At 40.2% G+C, this 19,473-nt stretch overlaps 2 protein-coding genes, 2 long non-coding RNA genes and 6 other non-coding genes across 11 annotated transcripts; 5 read left to right on the top strand and 5 right to left on the bottom strand.

Annotated features, from left to right (window-relative positions):
* Positions 1–451: 451 nt before the first annotated feature.
* On the bottom strand, positions 452–513 carry LOC111972433 (small nucleolar RNA SNORD78). The gene has a single exon (XR_002878456.1). It is a non-coding gene; the product is annotated as a small nucleolar RNA SNORD78 (small nucleolar RNA).
* Positions 464–2,657, bottom strand: LOC139028524 (uncharacterized). 2 transcript variants are annotated; one of them, XR_011480773.1, is made up of 6 exons: positions 2,598–2,650; positions 1,887–1,930; positions 1,437–1,685; positions 1,217–1,305; positions 972–1,041; positions 466–790 (listed from the first exon to the last, which is right to left on the bottom strand). It is a non-coding gene; the product is annotated as an uncharacterized lncRNA (long non-coding RNA). The 2 variants fall into 2 exon arrangements; XR_011480772.1 differs by having other exon boundaries at positions 464–790; positions 1,437–1,930; positions 2,598–2,657.
* Positions 1,102–1,185, bottom strand: LOC111972424 (small nucleolar RNA snR60/Z15/Z230/Z193/J17). The gene has a single exon (XR_002878447.1). It is a non-coding gene; the product is annotated as a small nucleolar RNA snR60/Z15/Z230/Z193/J17 (small nucleolar RNA).
* LOC111972415 (small nucleolar RNA SNORD79) lies at positions 1,546–1,625 on the bottom strand. Its single transcript, XR_002878439.1, has one exon. It is a non-coding gene; the product is annotated as a small nucleolar RNA SNORD79 (small nucleolar RNA).
* Positions 2,035–2,113, bottom strand: LOC111972422 (small nucleolar RNA SNORD74). Its single transcript, XR_002878445.1, has one exon. It is a non-coding gene; the product is annotated as a small nucleolar RNA SNORD74 (small nucleolar RNA).
* A 1,764-nt stretch (positions 2,658–4,421) lies between the features above and the next one.
* LOC111971383 (uncharacterized) lies at positions 4,422–5,199 on the top strand. Its single transcript, XR_002878257.2, has 4 exons — positions 4,422–4,510; positions 4,653–4,707; positions 4,870–4,913; positions 5,094–5,199. It is a non-coding gene; the product is annotated as an uncharacterized lncRNA (long non-coding RNA).
* On the top strand, positions 4,746–4,808 carry LOC111972431 (small nucleolar RNA SNORD78). The gene has a single exon (XR_002878454.1). It is a non-coding gene; the product is annotated as a small nucleolar RNA SNORD78 (small nucleolar RNA).
* On the top strand, positions 4,948–5,019 carry LOC111972420 (small nucleolar RNA SNORD47). The gene has a single exon (XR_002878443.1). It is a non-coding gene; the product is annotated as a small nucleolar RNA SNORD47 (small nucleolar RNA).
* Positions 5,200–8,168: 2,969 nt separating the features above from the next.
* Positions 8,169–10,716, top strand: LOC111972204 (torsin-1A). The gene is made up of 6 exons (XM_023999121.3): positions 8,169–8,467; positions 8,861–8,983; positions 9,087–9,352; positions 9,647–9,822; positions 9,959–10,083; positions 10,285–10,716. The coding sequence occupies exons 1-6, from the start codon at positions 8,302–8,304 to the stop codon at positions 10,530–10,532; spliced, it is 1,104 nt and encodes a 367-aa protein (XP_023854889.1). The 5' UTR covers positions 8,169–8,301; the 3' UTR covers positions 10,533–10,716.
* Positions 10,717–15,716: 5,000 nt separating this feature from the next.
* On the top strand, positions 15,717–19,292 carry calr (calreticulin). Its single transcript, XM_023999120.2, has 9 exons — positions 15,717–16,004; positions 16,343–16,444; positions 16,601–16,804; positions 17,000–17,094; positions 17,331–17,540; positions 17,644–17,757; positions 17,943–18,086; positions 18,240–18,332; positions 18,471–19,292. Exons 1-9 carry the CDS (start codon positions 15,911–15,913, stop codon positions 18,654–18,656), a joined length of 1,242 nt encoding a protein of 413 aa, XP_023854888.1. The 5' UTR covers positions 15,717–15,910; the 3' UTR covers positions 18,657–19,292.
* Positions 19,293–19,473: the final 181 nt, after the last annotated feature.

Raw genomic sequence — 19,473 nt, 5'->3', positions numbered from 1 at the left:
GATATAAATGGAAACGACTACCCGCACAACCCTCCCCTATAGTATAATAGAAAAAACTTCACCTTCCCGGGCCCCAGAACACAGAATGTCATACACAGCAATCCGCCACACATCCACAACCAATCATAAGGTCAAGCACGGACCAAAACACCAAACCCGCCCCCCACAACATACCATACACCCCCCGGCCCCCCACACACACACCACCCACACACAACACCACAGTCAAACACACAAACCACAACAGAACATATAGACAAACAAGACACGGCGTCAATACGAGGGCCAAAAGAACAAACAGAATCCTGCACAAAATACATACCGAATCAAATCTCACCCTTTGTTCTTAAGTACACTTCGTGTCTTCAGAGTTGTAAATTCACTGGCCACCTAGAGAGAGATTAATTATTTTAGACAAATTACAATCATGGGCAAGCCATGCACTTCCAGGTTCCTCAGTTTTGTAATGTCCACATAAAAATTCAGGTCAGACATTTGTAAGCATCACTGAAACTCAGTTAAGTGGACTACCCAAATCTATGTATACCAACCGACAGGGAGAGCTCTACATGAGTTCCAATCCTTCATGCCAGGACCCACTGCCCTGCAAATAAGTGAAAGATTATCACAATGACTCAAAATGAATGGAGTCAATTTTAGAACTGAGTGTAACAATGTACTGAACCAGAGACAATTGTCATCCTTTAGTTGTAATTTCAAAATAAACACGTGTAACTCACTTCAGTCATCCTTCTTGCCACACCAGATCCTTGTTCTGCATCTAATGGGTCTGAATAGAGTACAGAATTTTAATCAAAATGCTCAAGGTATCCAAACCCAGAAACCAAAGAACCTCAATCTAATCAGTGTAACAATATTGCCTCAAAGAGATCAGAGACCTGTTCAATGTCATCATTTCAGATTGCACTATGCTGTTCCCCTTCATTTATATAGAAACTTAGTAAGCTTACCCTAGATTAACAGCCAAACTAGACTTGAGCCTCCAGGATCCCATCAGAGCACGAGTCAGAAACTTCAGTTCTGTAAAGATATACGGTCAGGGTTGTATAGGCAAAAAATGATAAATATGCTTTGAAATCAAGGATACATCAGATAGGAGCGAAAGACAATGCTGAGTATTCATCATAGAGTATCAGCTGAACTATGCTGTCATCATTGTATCAAGTATTAAGCCTAAATTAAACAAACAACCTACCCTTTGTCAAAGTTTCAGTCACATGACAATTTCCATTGGCTTCTGAAAATGGAAAGGTCCCATGATCTTCATGCAGTGAGTTTAACCTACTGAAATGGATACAGATGGGAGCAAACAGCAAAGCTGCTTAGTCTTCATGGTGCATCTGCTGACCTACACATTCATTGTCTCACATGATAAAGATATTACTCTTGGTTGAATGCAAAGTGTAGTAGCTTACCATGGCAACAGGTTCAGATATTTGCATTCCCAGATAGGCCATCTGCAGATTAGAAATAAACCATTATTTTTGTCTCAGGAGAGAAAGACTGGCTTCATTGAAGCAGCTGCACTGCATCAGTAAAAACATTTCATTCATTATTTTTCAGAGAGATTCCAATGTTTTTTTTAACAGTCATCATTTACAGTACAAGACACTGAAACTGCTATAAATACATGAAACATACCCAATGCCACAACTTGTCTGCAGCTGTAAAAAATAAATGTAAAGTGAGCCTTTAAAATATCTTTACAGGTAATGCAACAACGTGCTGTGCCTCAGAAATGCAATTTGGTGGTTGCAGATTCATCATCCAGACAGATCAAGAGTAGCAAATGGGGTCATCAGTGGCACGGGCTCAAATTCTTCGATTTAACACGTGGTGTGGGTAACACTAATAATCATGCATACCTCATTCTGAATCTTCCAACTTGTGCTTTGCTTCTCAGCAATACCTGCGAAACACAAATAACTCAGATCTGCAAAACTGTCCTTTGATAAAATGTCAGTTGAAATACTAGGACAGTGCAGTAATAGTGACAGAAGCAATTATGTATGTTCCCAGTCAGAATGGTTGGCGTTTCCTCAATGTAACTCAGATGTCCCTACCAACACTTATTTCATCATGAAGAAAGGGAGGCCCAGCTGCCGGGGTACAAATTGACTGCGTTGTAGTTAATGTTCGGCGTTCTATAATTAAAGTGCACTCGAGTTCACTTGTTCCTAACTGATCCTCTAGTACCCACCTACAAAATATTTATATAACTAAGCAGGCCTCAATGAGTTGAATCAGGTGCTTTATCCAGAGCTACAACATAGCGCGATGTTGGGGGGGGGGTACTCTAGGACTTGAGTATGGTAACACTGTCCTAGAAGAAAATTCTGCTAGATTGAAAGAGACAAAAACGTGTTCACCACACGTGAGACACGTGGTGGAGTTACGCCTGCTAACTATAGGCTAGCGAGGCCAACACGACCTAGCTAGGTCCTTTCGCAAGATTATGACACATTTACCAGACATAACTAATAAACTATTACGGCAAATACAAATTGATAGTAGACTGGAAGCATGTGCATTAAATACATAACCTTGGACTAGAAACTACAAGACAAAAATCTTACCTTTCTTCAGGATCGGAGAGGAGAGAAGACCGATGAAAGGGTGGAGGCTGACTTTATATGGAATGTATTCGCATTGGTTTATGGGAAAAGTCAGTATCTTCTTCTGTGATTGGCCAAACACGATTTTATTTGGAAGCCCCGCGGCGGAACACGGAACGGTTGGCTGGGGCGGGTCGAACCCACCCACACACTTTTTAATTTGCGCGCAGGCTTTCCAACAGCGGTGTTCGTAAACTCACCGCTAGAAGGATTCCAGTTTTTGTCAAATTGACCTCAGTTGTGATTTTTCGTAGCAGGTTAGGATAATGTAAGGTAAGGAAATTAGGTTAGGGAAAGGGCTAGGGTTAGCAAAAATACTACAAATGTCAATTGCGACTTGTTACTTTAATAATTAGGCATTTTATTTCGGYATGTTAATGCAAAGTCGTGACAAAAGAAAAGTTAGCCGTTCTATTGATAATCAAGAGAAACGTGCTTATAGATACCTACGCTTGCCCTATGGATAATCTCATGCTTTCGAATGCTGTTGAAGWTGACTRMTTTYCCTCTTTACCGGTTACTCCGTGCAAACCTCCACCCTCACAAAAACGCAACATGAACTCTGAAATCGGGGCTACCCTCTCCTTACTCAACTCCAGGTCTGACGCCATTGAGTAAATGGTTGGCGCGAACACCATGGTTATCGAAAGCTTGAAAAATGCGAGTTTGCATGTGGTGAAATCAAGGAATTGAAAACGAGTGGCAAGAGGTGGAAAATATTAACAGTCTACCATAGACTGATCTGGAACTATACACAAGGGCTATCCTCCACTCTGATATTCTACAGGGATGCTGTCTGGAAAGCTGCTAGGAGGAACGCCTTCAGAGCCATGGTATACGTTTCGCTGAGCATCTCAGCCCGGAGGACATTGAAAGAAGGAACAAGTTGTGGCCAACGATCAAGATGRCATGAAATGAGGGAAAGGCTGCTTGCTTCAACGGTTCAGAAATCCATATTCCTCCCTAATCTCACCAGAAGGAACAGGATGATGGTTTCAGCCATGGTATTCTCATGTTCCTTATGTTTACCTAACAATCATCWGGTGACTATTTTTCAGGAATTCTCAGATACTTCAATTTATTAGTTCTTGTATGACCAGAAGACTTTGTTTACCAATTTACGAAGAGGATTCAAAGCTGTATTTATTTTTTATGTATACAGTAACTGAGATACTATTTTAAAGGACATACATGTCTTATTAAGGATTTGCGTCAAATCTGGTATCAGGACAACATGTGATTGAGTCACCGAATATACTTTTAAGTATTTTTATTAAACTCAAGCGATAAATGGTAAATGCAATTTTCGTATATACGGGTTCTCTGTATCATCTCCCAGGGCGGAACAGAGAACTGGCAGGTTGTAAGTAAACAGATCAAGTAAACCCGTCTGTAGAGGCTGAGCGTGGTTTAAACTTTGCTCAGCCTATCGCCGGCGCTCAGACTGGTCCCAGCCTCTTGGCGCTCTTTGGTGTCCGGCGCTGTTGCTGTGCAGATTACGCTCCCACACCCCAGAGACTGAGGTCAGACAGTTCTGTAACATTGTCTGAGCTATTTGCACCTGCATACAAAGCACACTGTTCTCGCTCAAGGCTAACCACAGCTTCCCAGCACACTTATCTGGGGCTAACTGTTACTTCCAGCACAGACAACCAGGCCCACAGTTGCTAATATTCAAGCACGTGATGTAGTATTGGGTTATTGTGCAATAAACATAAATCCTAACAGTCTGCTCTGACTTTACACGGTTATTGTTCTATTTAGTTATTAATACTTATTTCCCCNACCTTGAGCATTTTGATTAAAATTCTGTACTCTATTCAGACCCATTAGATGCAGAACAAGGATCTGGTGTGGCAAGAAGGATGACTGAAGTGAGTTACACGTGTGTTATTTTGAAATTACAACTAAAGGATGACTTTGAATTGTCTCTGGTTCAGTACATTGTTACACTCAGTTCTAAAATTGACCCCATTGCATTTTGAGTCATTGTGATAATCTTTCACTTATTTGCAGGCGCAGTGGGTCCTGGCATGAAGGATTGGAACTCATGTAGAGCTCTCCCTGTCAGGTTGGTATACATAGATTTGGGTAGTCCACTTAACTGAGTTTCAGTGATGCTTACAAATGTCTGACCTGAATTTTTATGTGGACATTACCAAAACTGAGGAACCTGGAAGTGCATTGCATTGCCCATGATTGTAATTTGTCTAAAATAACTTAATCTCTCTAGGTGGCCAGTGAATTTACAACTGCCAGTGTGTAGCTAAGAACAAGGTGAGATTATGTAATGTGCGGTTGCCCTTTACTCAACCTATGATGAAGACATTCTGCCAAATGATTTTTCTGATTATACTATACCGTTCCATTTATATCTGAGGTTATAAAATATAGTTATAAAATTTACTGAGTTTGTTTGTGAATGCGTTTTGCTTAGTTCTCTTTGCCATTCCTCAGGAATGATGACGGATATCAAGCGATGCAGTGGGAGAGTCCATRATTTCAGACCACATTTTATACTGCGAGTTTACTGGTTTCCGCTATCAATAAAATGTGTGAATTATCCCTGTCTTGAATTTAATGTGTTTACCTAACTTGGTCACAATGTCAAGGTAGTAAGTAAGATCGCTAGATGGTCTAGTGATTTTGATRAATCATATTCAAATTGTGGAATCGTTTGATTCCAGATCAAACTGCAACTTTGGAGAAGGAGAAATATATATTTGATGTAGTTAACATAAATACCTTTAACGCCACAAAGATTGGAAAAGCACTTTAAACTTAGTTATACTTTAAAGTGGAGAACCTTCAGGTAAAAACGAATGTCAAATTTGTGCAAACGTCTTCCAAGTAATGCTGTTGTAGGGGTGGTGTCTTGGCAATTGTAGAAATAACTTAGGCAGTAGGTAGGCAAGCTAACGTTTTGAAGCGTTGCTCTAATGCTACACATGGTGTTATTTTTTTGGGGGGATGGGTACCATTCTCCTATTGAGGGGCTGCATGTCCAATGGTTTCTTCCAGGTAGTGATCAAATGCTTTTATGTGACTATTTTACAGTATGTTAACAGGCATTTAATAAAATAGTTTTCTATTTTCTGAAGATGCATATAATTATAGTAGATTTTATTTTATGGGAATTTTAATCTGAGAGAAACATAAGTAGTTGCCTATACAATGTTTCAGACAGCTACCATAATTTAATAAGATACTTATTTTGTTACTGGTGTTCTGCAGGTCGTTAAATTACTTCGACCCACTGTCACAACTGATAGCTGCTATTAATTGTTACATACTCTGGGATAGCCTTGGATGTAATATAACTGGACACACTGGTAAACTGAAGTTAGCTAGCCGTGCTACTTCATGCTAGTTGTGTTAAACCCAGCTRTAGCTTTGTCTCGTTACTGGTAGCTAGCATGTTTGAAATATCTGTGACCATTGATTCGATGGGTAGTCATGGWTACAACACAGTACTGATTACACAGCCAACGRCATATCCCCCACCATGCAATAATTTCTCCATGCTTATTTATTACATACCTTTCAACGTCTGGAAACTGGGGAAAAGTGTTCCTCGCTTCTGGACAGTATTACAGCCGATTGCTGCTCATAGCCTCATCTTTTGTCTTCGTAATAATTGCAGTAGTTAGCTGTCTTTGACAAACGCATGACATTSCAACGTTACAATTTCATAACCAAGCGGGAAATAAGCTTTGCATAATGATTCGTTTTGTATATTGCTTCTCTCCTAAATAAAATCACAGAACATTTGACAGTAAACAAGGTATTTAATGATAATTCATCACCGTGAAAAAAGTTGATTCGCAGGACTTAGTAGCGGTAAAACKTTCAAAGACATCGATTTCTAGCTATTTATGCCTAGTACGTGTTATATATTTTTTGTGATTTGTAAATTAGCTAGCCAGCTAGATATCTTGAGACACTACCGCTAAAAGGATTAAGACCATTTGTGCCTTACTGAATATGCATGACGTACATTAGGAGAACTATCTAGTGTACTCGTCCTAAACAAARTAATCTCTATAAACGATTCGGTAAGTCAAGTCTACCAAATTTATTGCATTCTGTTATGKATTATAGTTTAGGAAACAGAACTGTATGGAGATCAAATGCTTYATTGATGAGAACATTAGCAGAATGTCGGCCAAAATCCGTCTAGCTCCATCTTCTCCCACTGCCGGCCACGGGGCTTCCTCTCACTACCATATTTGGTAGTGAGGGAACGCCAACAGGATGCTTCACATTTATACATCCGTTGAAATATATATATTTTTATTCATACATTTATTATTGAATATGCACAGAACGTTATAAACACGTGGTTGGTTTCACAAACGGAATTAAAAGATCTCAAATGTTTCCATATGCACAAAGCTTTTCTCATTTGGTGCACATTTGTTTACATCACTCTTAGTGAGCATTTCTCCTTGGCCAGAGAATCCATCCAGCTGATGGGTGTGGCATGTCAAAAAGCTGATTTTAACGGCATGATCATTACACAGGTGCACCTTGTTCTTGGGACAAAAGGCCACTGAAAAATTTGTAGTTTTGTCATAGCACAATACCACGTGTCTCAAGTTGAGGGAGAGTGCAATTGGCATGCTGACTGCAGGAATGCCCACTGAGCTGTTGCCAGATAAATGTAATGTTAATTTCTCTAACATAAACTGCTTCCAAAGTCGTTCTAGAGAATTTGTCAGTACACCCAATTGGTCTCACCACCGCAGATGACATGTGGGCCAGCGGTTTGCAGATAACTTAAAGTGCCCCGCGGTGGGGGTATGGGCAGGCATAAACTATGAACGCAATTGCATTTGATCGATGGCAATTTGATTGGACAGATACCGTGACGAGTTCGATGCCTTATCTATCTATATATATATATATATATATGAATCTGACCAACAGGTGCATATGTGTTTTCCCAGTCATGTGAAATCAATAGATCAGAACATAATGCATTTATTTCAATTTACTTTCCTAATATTAACTCAGTAAAATCTTTGAAATTGTTTATATTTTTGGTTCAGTATAACTTAAATGCTCCATGAGCTTCAACTGTCCTACCCCATCAGAAACTCAATATTCTTGGGTTAGTCGTTTGTACATGTAAATAATTGTCTCAAAGGTTAACTATAATTTTTTATCATGGATGGTCTATCCTTGCATGGCTCAGTCTATGAATTTGAGTGTTTATATTTTTACAGCCCCATCCCTCAACTTAACGAAACTGTTGCGGGGAATGCCTTGTCAACTGCCCATTGGTAATATTTATCTATTCTATTGCCTCAATRATCTGACCCTAATTGAGTTATCAAATGTATGGGAGGGCTGTGAACATGCATAGTATATATTAACACTTGATGGTACTTATACAACAAATATAAACATGCATTGCTGTACTGTCTTTGAATTGTACAATTGTTTTGGACTGACTGGAGCGTGCATGGCTTTTATCAGGGTGAATCCTCGTGACTCACAATTTGTAAGGATATGACGTCGCAATCTGGAGAGCGTTTCCTGTGTTTTACCATGAATACATTTTTCAGGACTGTCTGCTTGCATCGWAGGCCGGTGGAGAGGTTTGAATAGGTAGAATCGAAGATCGCTGCTTTCTGATTACCGCAAATATACGACATCACTGATGTTCGTCTACCAACTGTTGCCCTTCCTTTGGGCTGTGTCTGCAAATGCAGATTTCTTTCAATTTGACACTATTTCAAATGCATCTACGTATTATTTCAATTATATTTATTGTAATCTATGGGAAGGGGAGTGTCAACCTAATCAAGATGATACGACTCAGCAAGGTGAGGTATTTTTTATTTCCTGAAAGGTGTTTTTTCTTTTCATTAGAAATATTAAAATTGGGAGACAGTTCTCTCGACAGTCTGGGGTGTAGTTAGGATCAGAAACACCTGCACTGGAGCTTGTAGTTATCACTGTCCACATTTTTGCTTGGAATAAATTCGTTTTTACATAGGTCTATTTCTATTACAATGCAGAGACMGTGAGCAACAATGATTAGAAAATGTGGAGGAAAAAGCTTATTTAATTATGAACCAGTGATTTATGAACCAGCTTTTTCCTAGCACAACTTGTATTGAGCAGAAATTATAGTGTTGTTCAATTTATTGCAACAGCTATGTGTATAATATTATATTAGATATTTACACTGTATTACATTTGTGTGCTCTTTTCAGTACCTACGAGGGACCTGTGGGCAGGATTTCCTCAGGACTACATCCGTTTGCTGTCACAATGGTATTGCAGCCTGGGACAGTGCTGTGAATCAGGGGATTGTCGGATAACAAATAATATTACAGGTATGAAATCATTGAGCAGATATTATCATTCATATATGTTCCACCAGCTATGTCATTTTTGTGTGGTCCTCATTTTGTCTGGGTTCGACATTATTTCCCCCAGGTTTGGCCAGTGATCTACAGCTAAAGCTTCATGGGCAGCACCTTGCCCAATCAGTGGTTTTGAAGGCTGTGCAGGGCTTCATCAGTAACCCTGAATCCAATAAGCCATTGACCCTCTCCTTTCATGGCTGGTCTGGCACCGGCAAGAACTTTGTGGCCCGGATTGTAGCTGACAACATGTACCGGGATGGAGTGAAGAGCGAGTGTGTGCGTCTTTTCATCGCCCCATTCCACTTCCCCCATGCCAGACTGGTGGACATGTACAAGGTGAGCCTAGCTGGCACAGACATGACTTCTCTCTGCCGGGAACATGTACAGAACTACTTTATGTTGTCACTATCACTATTTGAAAAGGATAATGCCGCAATTGATTTGATATGACAACTTGATCTAGACCAGAGTAGGAGTTAAAAAATATAGTTAGTCGAAATTCAGCAAATTATAATAACATGTAGAGGAATACATGTGCATTTTAATATCTTTAGTATATTGCACACCAAAAATGGGAGAGAGAGAGAGAGAGGAGATATTTTTGTGCTCACCATAGAGCTCTTTTTCCAGGGCCAGCTCAGAGAAGCTATCCGGGACATGGTGCTTCGTTGCCCACAGACACTTTTCATCTTTGATGAGGCTGAGAAACTGCATCCGGGCCTTATAGATGCCATCAAGCCCTATATGGACCATTAYGACAATGTGGATGGGGTCAGCTACAGGAGAGCTGTCTTCTTATTCCTCAGGTTAGCCATACATACCCTTCCAATTCTTGCAAGGACTCTTCCGCTAACTCATGTAAGGAAACTTAACTGTCCAAGTCATGGTTAAATGTCTCTGCAATTTTCCTCTCACCAAGATGTTTTGTAATATTTCCTTTAGTAATATTGGTGGGACAACCATCAACGATGTGGCTTTGGACTTTTGGCACTCAGGGCARAACAGAGAGGACATTGGGATGGAGGACTTGGAACACCGGCTTCGTGCTGAAGCTATGGAATCTCAAGGTACCAGCAATGGCTTTACAATCACTCACACAAATTTTCAGCATATACTGTATGTTTTCACAGGCAAGATTGAAGATGCTACACTACACTGTGAACACACAAACTAAATTTTTCAAACGGCTTAACATTTTGAATTCCGTAACAGTTAAGTGCAACTGCAACATGTTCAATTGTGGATTTACCAATTTGTCTGCTTTCCAGGAGGCTTTGCACAGAGTGAGCTGATGTCAGGCCATCTTATTGACTTCTTTGTGCCCTTCCTACCTCTGGAGTACCGTCATGTCAAGCTCTGTGCCCGTGATGCCTATGCAGCGCGGGGTCTGGAACCAGACGAGGGAACGCTGGACGAAGTGGCAAAGGCCATGCTATATGTACCCAAGGAGGAGAGGCTGTTCTCTGCCCAAGGCTGCAAATCCATACCACAGAGGATCAATTTCTTCCTCCCCTAAACAGACTAATGCAACCCAGAAAACACACAGTATTTTAGCAAAAAGGAAAAAGTATGGTGACATATTGAACATTGTTGCAGTGTGGTGTTCCCACGCCTCACCCTACACTGCCAAGAAAGCAAGCATAGGGCATCTGTCTCTTGTAAGATTATATCTGATAACCAAATAAGAGATTTTACTAGTGTTCATTTTCAACTTTGATTTTTCCCTGCTCATTAGACTACTTTTATGCACTGATTTTTAGGTCAAGCTCAGGTCAACTCTGTAGTATTAGTATTTGCATGTATATATTTATAGTGCGTTCGGAAAGTATTCAAAACCCCTTGAGTTTTTCCACATTTTGTTACAGCCTTATTCTAAAATGGATTAAATTGTCCCCCCACACATTAATCTACACACAGTACACCATAATGACAAAGCAAAATGTTTTTATTTTAGCAAAAAAATAAACTGAAATGACATTTACGTAAGTATTCAGACCCTTTACTCAGTACTTTGTTGAAGCACCTTTGGCAGCGATTACAGCCTCGGGTCTTCTTGGGTATGATGCTACAAGGTTGGCACACCTGTTTTTGGGGAGTTTCTCCCATTCTTCTCTGCAGATCCTTTCAAGCTCTGTCAGGTTGGATGGGGAGCGTCGCTGCACAGCTATTTTCAGGTCTCCAGAGATGTTCGATCGGGTTCTAGTCCAGGCTCTGGCTTTTTCAGAGACTTTTCCCGAAGCCACTCCTGCGTTGTCTTGGCTGTGTGCTTAGGGTTGTTGTCCTGTTGAAAGGTGAACCTTTGACCCAGTCTAAGGTCCTTAGTGCTCTGGAGCAGGTTTTCATCAAGGATCTCTCTGTACTTTGCTACGTTCATCTTTCCCCTTGATCCTTACTAGTCTCCCAGTCCCTGCCACTGAAAAACATCCCCACAGCATGATGGTGCCACCACCATGCTTCACCGTAGGGACGGTGTCAGGTTTCCTCCAGATGTGACGCTTGGCATTCAGGCCAAAGAGTTCAATCTTAGTTTTATCYGACCAGAGAATCTTGTTTCTCATGGTCTGAGAGTCCTTTAGGTTCTTTGGGCAAACTCCAAGCGGGCTGTCATGTGCCTTTTATTGATGAGTGGCTTCTGTCTGGCAAGTCTACCATAAAGGCCTGATTGTTGGAGTGCTGCAGAGATGGTTGTCCTTCTGGAATGTACTCCCATCTCCACAGAGAAACTCTGGAGCGCTGTCAGAGTGACCAGCGGGTTCTTGGTCACCTCCCTGACCAAGGCCCTTCTCCYCGATTGCTCAGTTTGGCCCGGGCGGTCAGTTCTAGGAAGAGTCTTGGTGGTTCCAAACATCTTCCATTTAAGAATGATGGAGACCACTGTGTTCTTGGGGACCTTCAATACTGCAGACATTTTTTTGGTACCCTTCCCCAGATCTGTGCCTATACACAATCCTGTCTCKGAGCTCTATGGACAATTCCTTCGACCTCATGGCCTGGTTTTTGCTTTGACATGCACTGTCAACTGTGGGACCTGATATAGAAAGGTGTGTGCCTGTCCAAATCATGTMCAATCAATTGAAATTACCACCGGTGGACTCCAATCAAGTTGTAGAAACAGCTCAAGGATGAACAATGGAAACAGGATGCACCTGAGCTCAATTTTGAGTCTCATAGCAAAGGTTCTGAGTACTTATGTAAATCCATTTCTTTTTAAATTACATTTTATGTCTATATATACATTTGCAAACATTTCTAAAAACTGTTTCCCCTTTGTTATTATGGGGTATTGTGTGTAGATTGATGAGGAAGAAAAATAATTGTTTAAGTTTTAGAATAAGGCTGTAACGTAACAAAATGTGGAAAAAGGGAAGGGTTCTGAATACTTTCTGAATGCACTGTATGTTTAGTTGGCACTGAGGATATATTACAACTATCTGCTTAAGCAGTGGCTGGCACTTCCAATGCAAAGGAGGAAATACTGTATATTACAGTAAACTAGATCAAATATAAATTCATAATTTTTTTATGGGTATTTTTAATATTATTATTCTGGAATTGTTTATAGATTACTTGTTTTACAGGTGGACTAAATATTTCCAGGTTTTATTTTATTMATTTTAATTTTATTTAACCAGGTWGGCCAGTTGAGAACATGTTCTCATTTACAACTGCGACCTGGCCAAGATAAAGCATAGCAGTGCGACTAAAAACAACACGGAGTTACACATAAACAAATGTACAGTCAATAACACAAAGGGAAAGAAAAATAGATTTATGTACAGTGTGTGCAAATGTAGAAAATATATACGAAGAAAGAAACGCTATATACAAGGGACGGGACAATCAAAAACATCCCACTGCTACTCCATTACAAACAGTATGACATTTTTTWAAATCATTTGGAACCTACTGAATAACTACAATTCAGGTTAGAAGAAAGTAGTATAAGTGTGCAATAATACAGGCAGGCACTTATGTTGTTGAAATGTTTATTGAACTAAATGGTCTTGGAGTTTGGAATATTCCCCCCMAAAAATCCCCTACAATTGTTTTTATCTTGAATTATTGAATGTTGCATTTACTTAAGTTTAGTATTCCAACAAYGCTTTAATATGTTTTTTTGTCCAATGGAATGTGTTATAAAAATTGCCCATAGTGAAGATTGAAATTAGCAAGTATGTATACTGAACAAAAATATAAATGGAACAATTTTAAATTTTTTACTGAGTAACAGTTCATTTTAGGAAATCAGTCAATTGAAATTAGTTCATTAGGCCCTTATCTATGAATTTCACATGACTGGGCAGGGGAGCAGCCATAGGCCCACCCACTTGGAAGCCAGGCCCACTCAGTGGGGAGCCAGGCCTAGCCAATAATAATTTGTTTTTCCCCGCAAAAGGGCTTTATTACAGGCATAAATAATCCTCAATTTCATCAGMTGTCCTGGTGGCTGGTCTCAGATGAACCCGCAGGTGAAGAAGCCAGGTGTGGAGGTCCTGGGCTGCCGTGTTTACACTTGATCTGTGGTTGTAAGGCCAGTTGGACGTAATACCAAATACTATTATGKTAGAGAAATGAACATTAAATTCTCTGGCAACAGCTCTGGTTGACATTCCTGCAGTAATCATGCCAATTGCACGCTCCCTTAAAACTTGAMACATCTGTGGCATTGTATTGTGTGACAAAACTGCACATTTTAGAGTGGCCTTTTAATGTCCCAGCACAAGGTTTAATCAGCTTCTTGATATGCCACACCTGTCAGGTGGATGGATTGTCTTGGCAAAGGAGAAATGCTCACTAACAGGGATGTAAACWAATTTGACAGAAATAAGTGGAACATTTGCATATGGAACATTTCGAGGATCTTTTATTTCAGGTCATGAAACATGGGACCAACACTTTAAATGTTGCGTTTATATTTTTGTTCAGTATACATATCAGCAAGTCTTTATAAATGTTTGATTGTTTGTACTTTGCTGTGTTATGACATCTGCCTGTTTTCCATCAATGTAAAAATGTAKTATTAGCATATCCACTGCACAGCTGTTGTTTCATAAGGAACTGTGAGGCTGCATTCTGAATATATTCTGCCTATGATATGCTTATAATATTTTGCCCATCTCCATACTTTTTTGCTGTTTAATGACCCCTGTCCATGTCATTGTGTGTAATAACAAAGGTATTATGGTCAGTGTCCTAGTGTCACTCAGACCAGGCAATCAGGGAAGTGGCTGCTGAAGAAAGGGATGTGTGCTATCCCAGAGGAATGGAATTGAAGTTATTTTAGACAAATAAAACATCCTTGTTAAATGTGAGTCTATTTACTGTTCAATGTAAAACCTGCATAATCAGTTGATTATTTCAGCTCAGTTGGTTACCTAATATATGGACCACTATTACGTAACAAAAATATTAACGCATCATGGAACAATTTCAATGATTTTGCTGAGTWAAAGTTCATATAAGTAAATCAGTCAATTGAAATACATTCATTAAGCCCTAATCTATGGATTTCACACGAATGGGCAGGGGCGCAGCCATTGGTGGACCAGGGAGGGCATAGGCACACCCACTCAGAATGTGTTTTTCCCCACAGAATTGCTTTATTAAAAACAGAAATAGTCTTCAGTTTCATCAGTTGTCCAGGTGGCTAGTCTCTCATTATCCTGCAGGTGAAGAAGTATAATGTGGTGGTCCTGGCCTGGTGTGGTTACACGTGGTCTGCGGTGGTGAAGCCAGTTGGACATACTGCCAAATTCTCTAAAATGATGTTGGAGGTGGCTTATGGTAAGAAAATGAACATTCAATTCTCTGGCAACAGTTCTGGTGGACATTCCTGCAGGCAGCATGCCAATTGCGCACTCCCTCAAAATGTAGACATCTGTGGCATTGTGTTGTGTAACAAAACCACGTTTAAGAGTGGCTTTTTATTGCACCCAGCTCAAGGTGCACCTGTGTAATGATCGTGCTGTTTAATCAACTTCTTGATATGCCATACTTGTCAGTTGGATGGATCATCTTGGCAAAGGAGAAACACTCACTTTTTATTTAATCTTTATTTAACTAGGCAAGTCAATTAACAAATTCTTATTTACAATGACGGCCTACCCCTTGCTACCCTGGAAGGCGCTGGGCCAATTGTGCACCGCCCTATGGGACACCCATTCACGGTCAGTTGTGATACAGCCCTGAATCGAACCAGRGTCTGTAGTGACACCTCTAGCACTGAGATGCACTGCCTTCGACGTTGTGCCAATTGGGAGCCCATTTTCTGACATCAATAACAGGAATATAAACCAAATTTGAGAGAAATAAGCTTTTTCTGTGTATGGAACATTTCTGGAATATTTTATTTCAGCTCATGAAACATGGGACCAACACTTTGCATGTTGCGTTTATATTTTTCTTCGTATGGAATGACATTAGGTGCACTTGATTTATCTCATCTGGTGCGCCGGGTAAGTGGAGTAAAAAAAAGTAAACTCATTCTACTGCATTAGTGCAACCTCCGCTCGCCGCTCGGGGCGCGTGCGAGCAATATCATGTGTGCGTAATCTTTCGACGACTGTGGGGCGTGAGTCAAAGAAACGCGTGGTCAGCTGGCATTGGCTGAAAACGATGTGTCCTATGCTTTTTTCAATTAATTCGATTGGTTAGAAGTTGTTACGCTTTCTCTCGAGCTGCCTGCTATCCAATGAAAACCAGACATCTGTTCTGWACGGAGAGAAGCGCTTCAGCTGCATATAGCGGCATTTCAAGCTTCTCAGTTCAGCTTTTTAACAATAACGTTTTAACAATAACGTGTAACTGCTACATGCAGTGTATATGTAATTAATTGTATTTATATATAGCTAATTGTATTTACAATTTTAGAGGGTGTCTATTTAGCAAGCTRAAATGACAACCATGTTGATGCTTTTGATGGCGGTATTGGTCGCATCAATTTTTGGCGAGTCCTCCGTTTATTTCCGAGAAGAATTTGAAGATGGGGGTAAGTTATGCATAAATACTAAACATATTCATTTTCTTTAATTGTTTTTGGGCATTTTAAATGTGATAAGAAAACATTTTATGTGTTGGATGAGTGTCGCAGACACAACTTCATAGCCTGCTCACTTTATGCTAAATCAACTTGACATGCTCAATGTCATTCACATTTAGATGACATGTTCTGATTTAGTGATTACTCATCCAAAATACCGTCAATGGATTCCACGTACTGCCACCTATAATTTCCCCAGAACARCTACTTAGCTGCTTAGCCCTTGCCAAGTGACTGCACTCAGTGCTCAGGTGATTTACTCCTGATTTTGTATGACCATTTTGCAGATGCATGGAAAAGCCGATGGGTGGAATCCAAACACAAGTCAGATTATGGGAAGTTTGTTCATACTGCTGGGAAATTCTATGGTGATGTAGAGAGAAACAAAGGTGAGATCAAAGGTGCCTCTGTTTTACATCCATTTTAGGATCCAGCAAAAAGATCTAGTGCATCTAGCTGTTTCTCAATAGGTCATTTGAGCTGAGTTGCTCTTGGGTTGACTTGCGCTTTTGTTTAGTATTTCTTTTACGTTTAAAACAATTCAGGTCTTCAAACCAGCCAGGATGCTCGCTTTTACTCTGCATCCTCCCGCTTTGAGTCCGTCAGCAACAAAGACCAGGCACTGGTAATCCAGTTCACTGTGAAACATGAACAGAACATTGACTGTGGTGGAGGCTACATCAAGCTGTTCCCAGCTGATCTCAACCAGGAGGAAATGCATGGAGATTCCACATACAACATCATGTTTGGTGAGTCTACATTATGCGATTTGTAAGCGGAAACATTGGAGATTAGCCTACATATATGTAATGGTGGAATGGACCATTTGTCACATTCTATATTGAGAGTCCCCTAGGTATTATTGTCATCAGTTGCCTGTACTTTATACCACATGCTATTGGCTGTGTGAAGCTAAGTTCCTGTGGTTGTTTTGTCTGTCTTAGGTCCTGACATCTGTGGTCCGGGTACTAAGAAAGTTCATGTGATCTTCAACTACAAAGGCAAGAATCACTTAATCAACAAAGACATAAGATGCAAGGTGAGAGAAGCACTGTTGTAGTTATTTTCTATTCAATGCTAGCAGTTGTATTCATCTTCTATCAGCTTCACCATCTGTTATCTGAAGTAACACTTCTGCTGTTCCACCTTTTTTCTCAGTAAGAAGTTAATCGTGTTGGAATTATATTTATTATTTTGTTGCAGTTTCTGAATGCGTTTAGTTGTTTTGTGGCTAAAACTGCCACCTTTATTAAGTTATGCTTGTGTTTTCCCTAGGATGATGAATATACCCACCTGTACACACTGATAGTCAATCCGGATAACACCTACGAGGTGAAAATCGACAACAAGAAAGTTGAGTCTGGAAGCCTAGAGGAGGACTGGGACTTCCTTCCCTCCAAGAAGATAAAGGACCCTGATGCTGAGAAGCCAGACGACTGGGATGAGAAGGAGAACATTGATGATCCTGAAGACAAGAAACCGGAGGTGCGTTTTAGAAGATAAACTAAAGAATGCATCAGAACACAATCTAGGTTTCTGTAGAAAATGCAGATGCAAAGGACATCATTAAGCCACTGTTTTCTTTTAGGACTGGGATGTTGCTGAGAACATCCCTGACCCTGATGCCAAGAAGCCTGATGACTGGGATGATGAGATGGATGGTGAGTGGGAGCCTCCCATGGTCACGAACCCGGACTATAAGGTAAGCCTCCATGGTCGTGTGAACTGATGGCCACAAGAATCAGGTGTGCTTGTACTACACTAGGTGAGATGTCCTCTTGCCATTTTGACTAAGCTGTTTCTAGCTACTTGCTTAGGTACTTGGTTTGAATTTTTWAAAACATTTTCCATAGGGAACTAACCACTTTCTGACATTGTTTTTCCCAGGGGGAGTGGAAACCCAAACAGATTGACAATCCTGCCTACAAGGGGAAATGGGTGCACCCTGAAATTGACAACCCAGAATACACTGCTGACCCGGAAATCTACCAATATGCCAGCATGGGGGTGATTGGATTGGATTTGTGGCAGGTAAAGTGACTGACTCTGATCCTTGATTAATATGTGATGCTGTATGATTAACTTTGACTAATCTTTTGAGACTTTTTTTTTTTGAGAATGTGAAATGTATATTTCTTTCCGTTCTTTGAGTCTTAACTAGTTACCTTTTTCATTATTTTACAGGTGAAGTCGGGCACTATTTTTGACAATTTCCTCATCACCAATGACCCAAAACTTGCAGAAGAAGTTGGGAACGAGACATGGGGTGCAACAAAGGTTAGTCGATGGTGTCTTGTTATTCACCACCATTTCCTGTTATTAGATTGAGTTGTCATAATGTAGCTTTTCTTAAAGGTGATATGTGCAGTATCTCCTATCCTGTCAATAACTGGGCTTTTTTTTCTGTTTACACAGGACCCTGAAAAGAAGATGAAGGACAGTATGGAAGAAGAGGAGAGAAAGAAACGTGAGGCAGAAGAGGTGAATAAAAAGGAGGAAGATGAAGATAAAGAGGAGAGGGAGGAGGATGAGGAAGAAGACTACGATSAGGAGGAAGAAGAGGAGGCAGAAACAGACTCTAAACTCAAGGATGAGTTATAAACTCAAACAGGAACTTCTGGAAAGGAACCCTGTCTACTATGAGCTATTGGCGCAAGGTTGGAGATTGGACTTTATTGGACGTTCTGTTCGTCATTGAAGCTGCCCATTTTATGTTTTGGTGGGAAGCTATTGTTTAAATTATATGACAAGGGAATGGGTACAAACTGAGTAAGGACAGCTTTGTCAAGGTTGGAGATGTTAGAAAGATTTTATCTTTAGATTTGATGAGATGAGCATTTTCTGGCAGTGATGTTATGCCAGCAATTGTTTTTGAGAAGTTAAATGTCTCCTCTCTGTAAACAAAGCTCTACTGCTAACTCTAAATTGTTTTCTTACTTAAGGATATTGACCATCTACAATTTCCTGACTAATCTTTACAGCAAAGTGTTTTGTTGGTCTTAATAATCGGACACATTTTTGTGCCTGTACCCTAAAGGGGTGTGTGTGGCATTAAGATGGCACCTCTCTTGTGTATTGGATATGGATTGAGTCTAATGCTTTTCTTTTTCTGCATATGATTTTCAACATAGTGCTGAGTGATTTACCAGAAATKTAGATTTTTTTKKKKKGGTTTTCAAACAACTAAGGGACTGACATAAATTCAATTATTTGAATTCAATTAGGTTTTTTTCATAATGGACACATTGGCGAAACTTCAAAGATAAATATGATCCTGCCTGCACTGTGCGATGTAGTAGGGAGTTGTAGTTCCCAACATTCTGCTACTTCGTTAAAAAAAAAAATWATGATTTAAACTACAGTGCGCATCTACTTATCGGGTCTGTTTCTTTTACGCCTGCTACGGAAGAGGCAGAAG

The sequence above is a fragment of the Salvelinus sp. IW2-2015 genome, linkage group LG13, assembly GCF_002910315.2.
Source record: "Salvelinus sp. IW2-2015 linkage group LG13, ASM291031v2, whole genome shotgun sequence".
Lineage (NCBI taxonomy): Eukaryota > Metazoa > Chordata > Actinopteri > Salmoniformes > Salmonidae > Salvelinus > Salvelinus sp. IW2-2015.
This window is presented reverse-complemented; position numbering and strand designations above follow the sequence as displayed.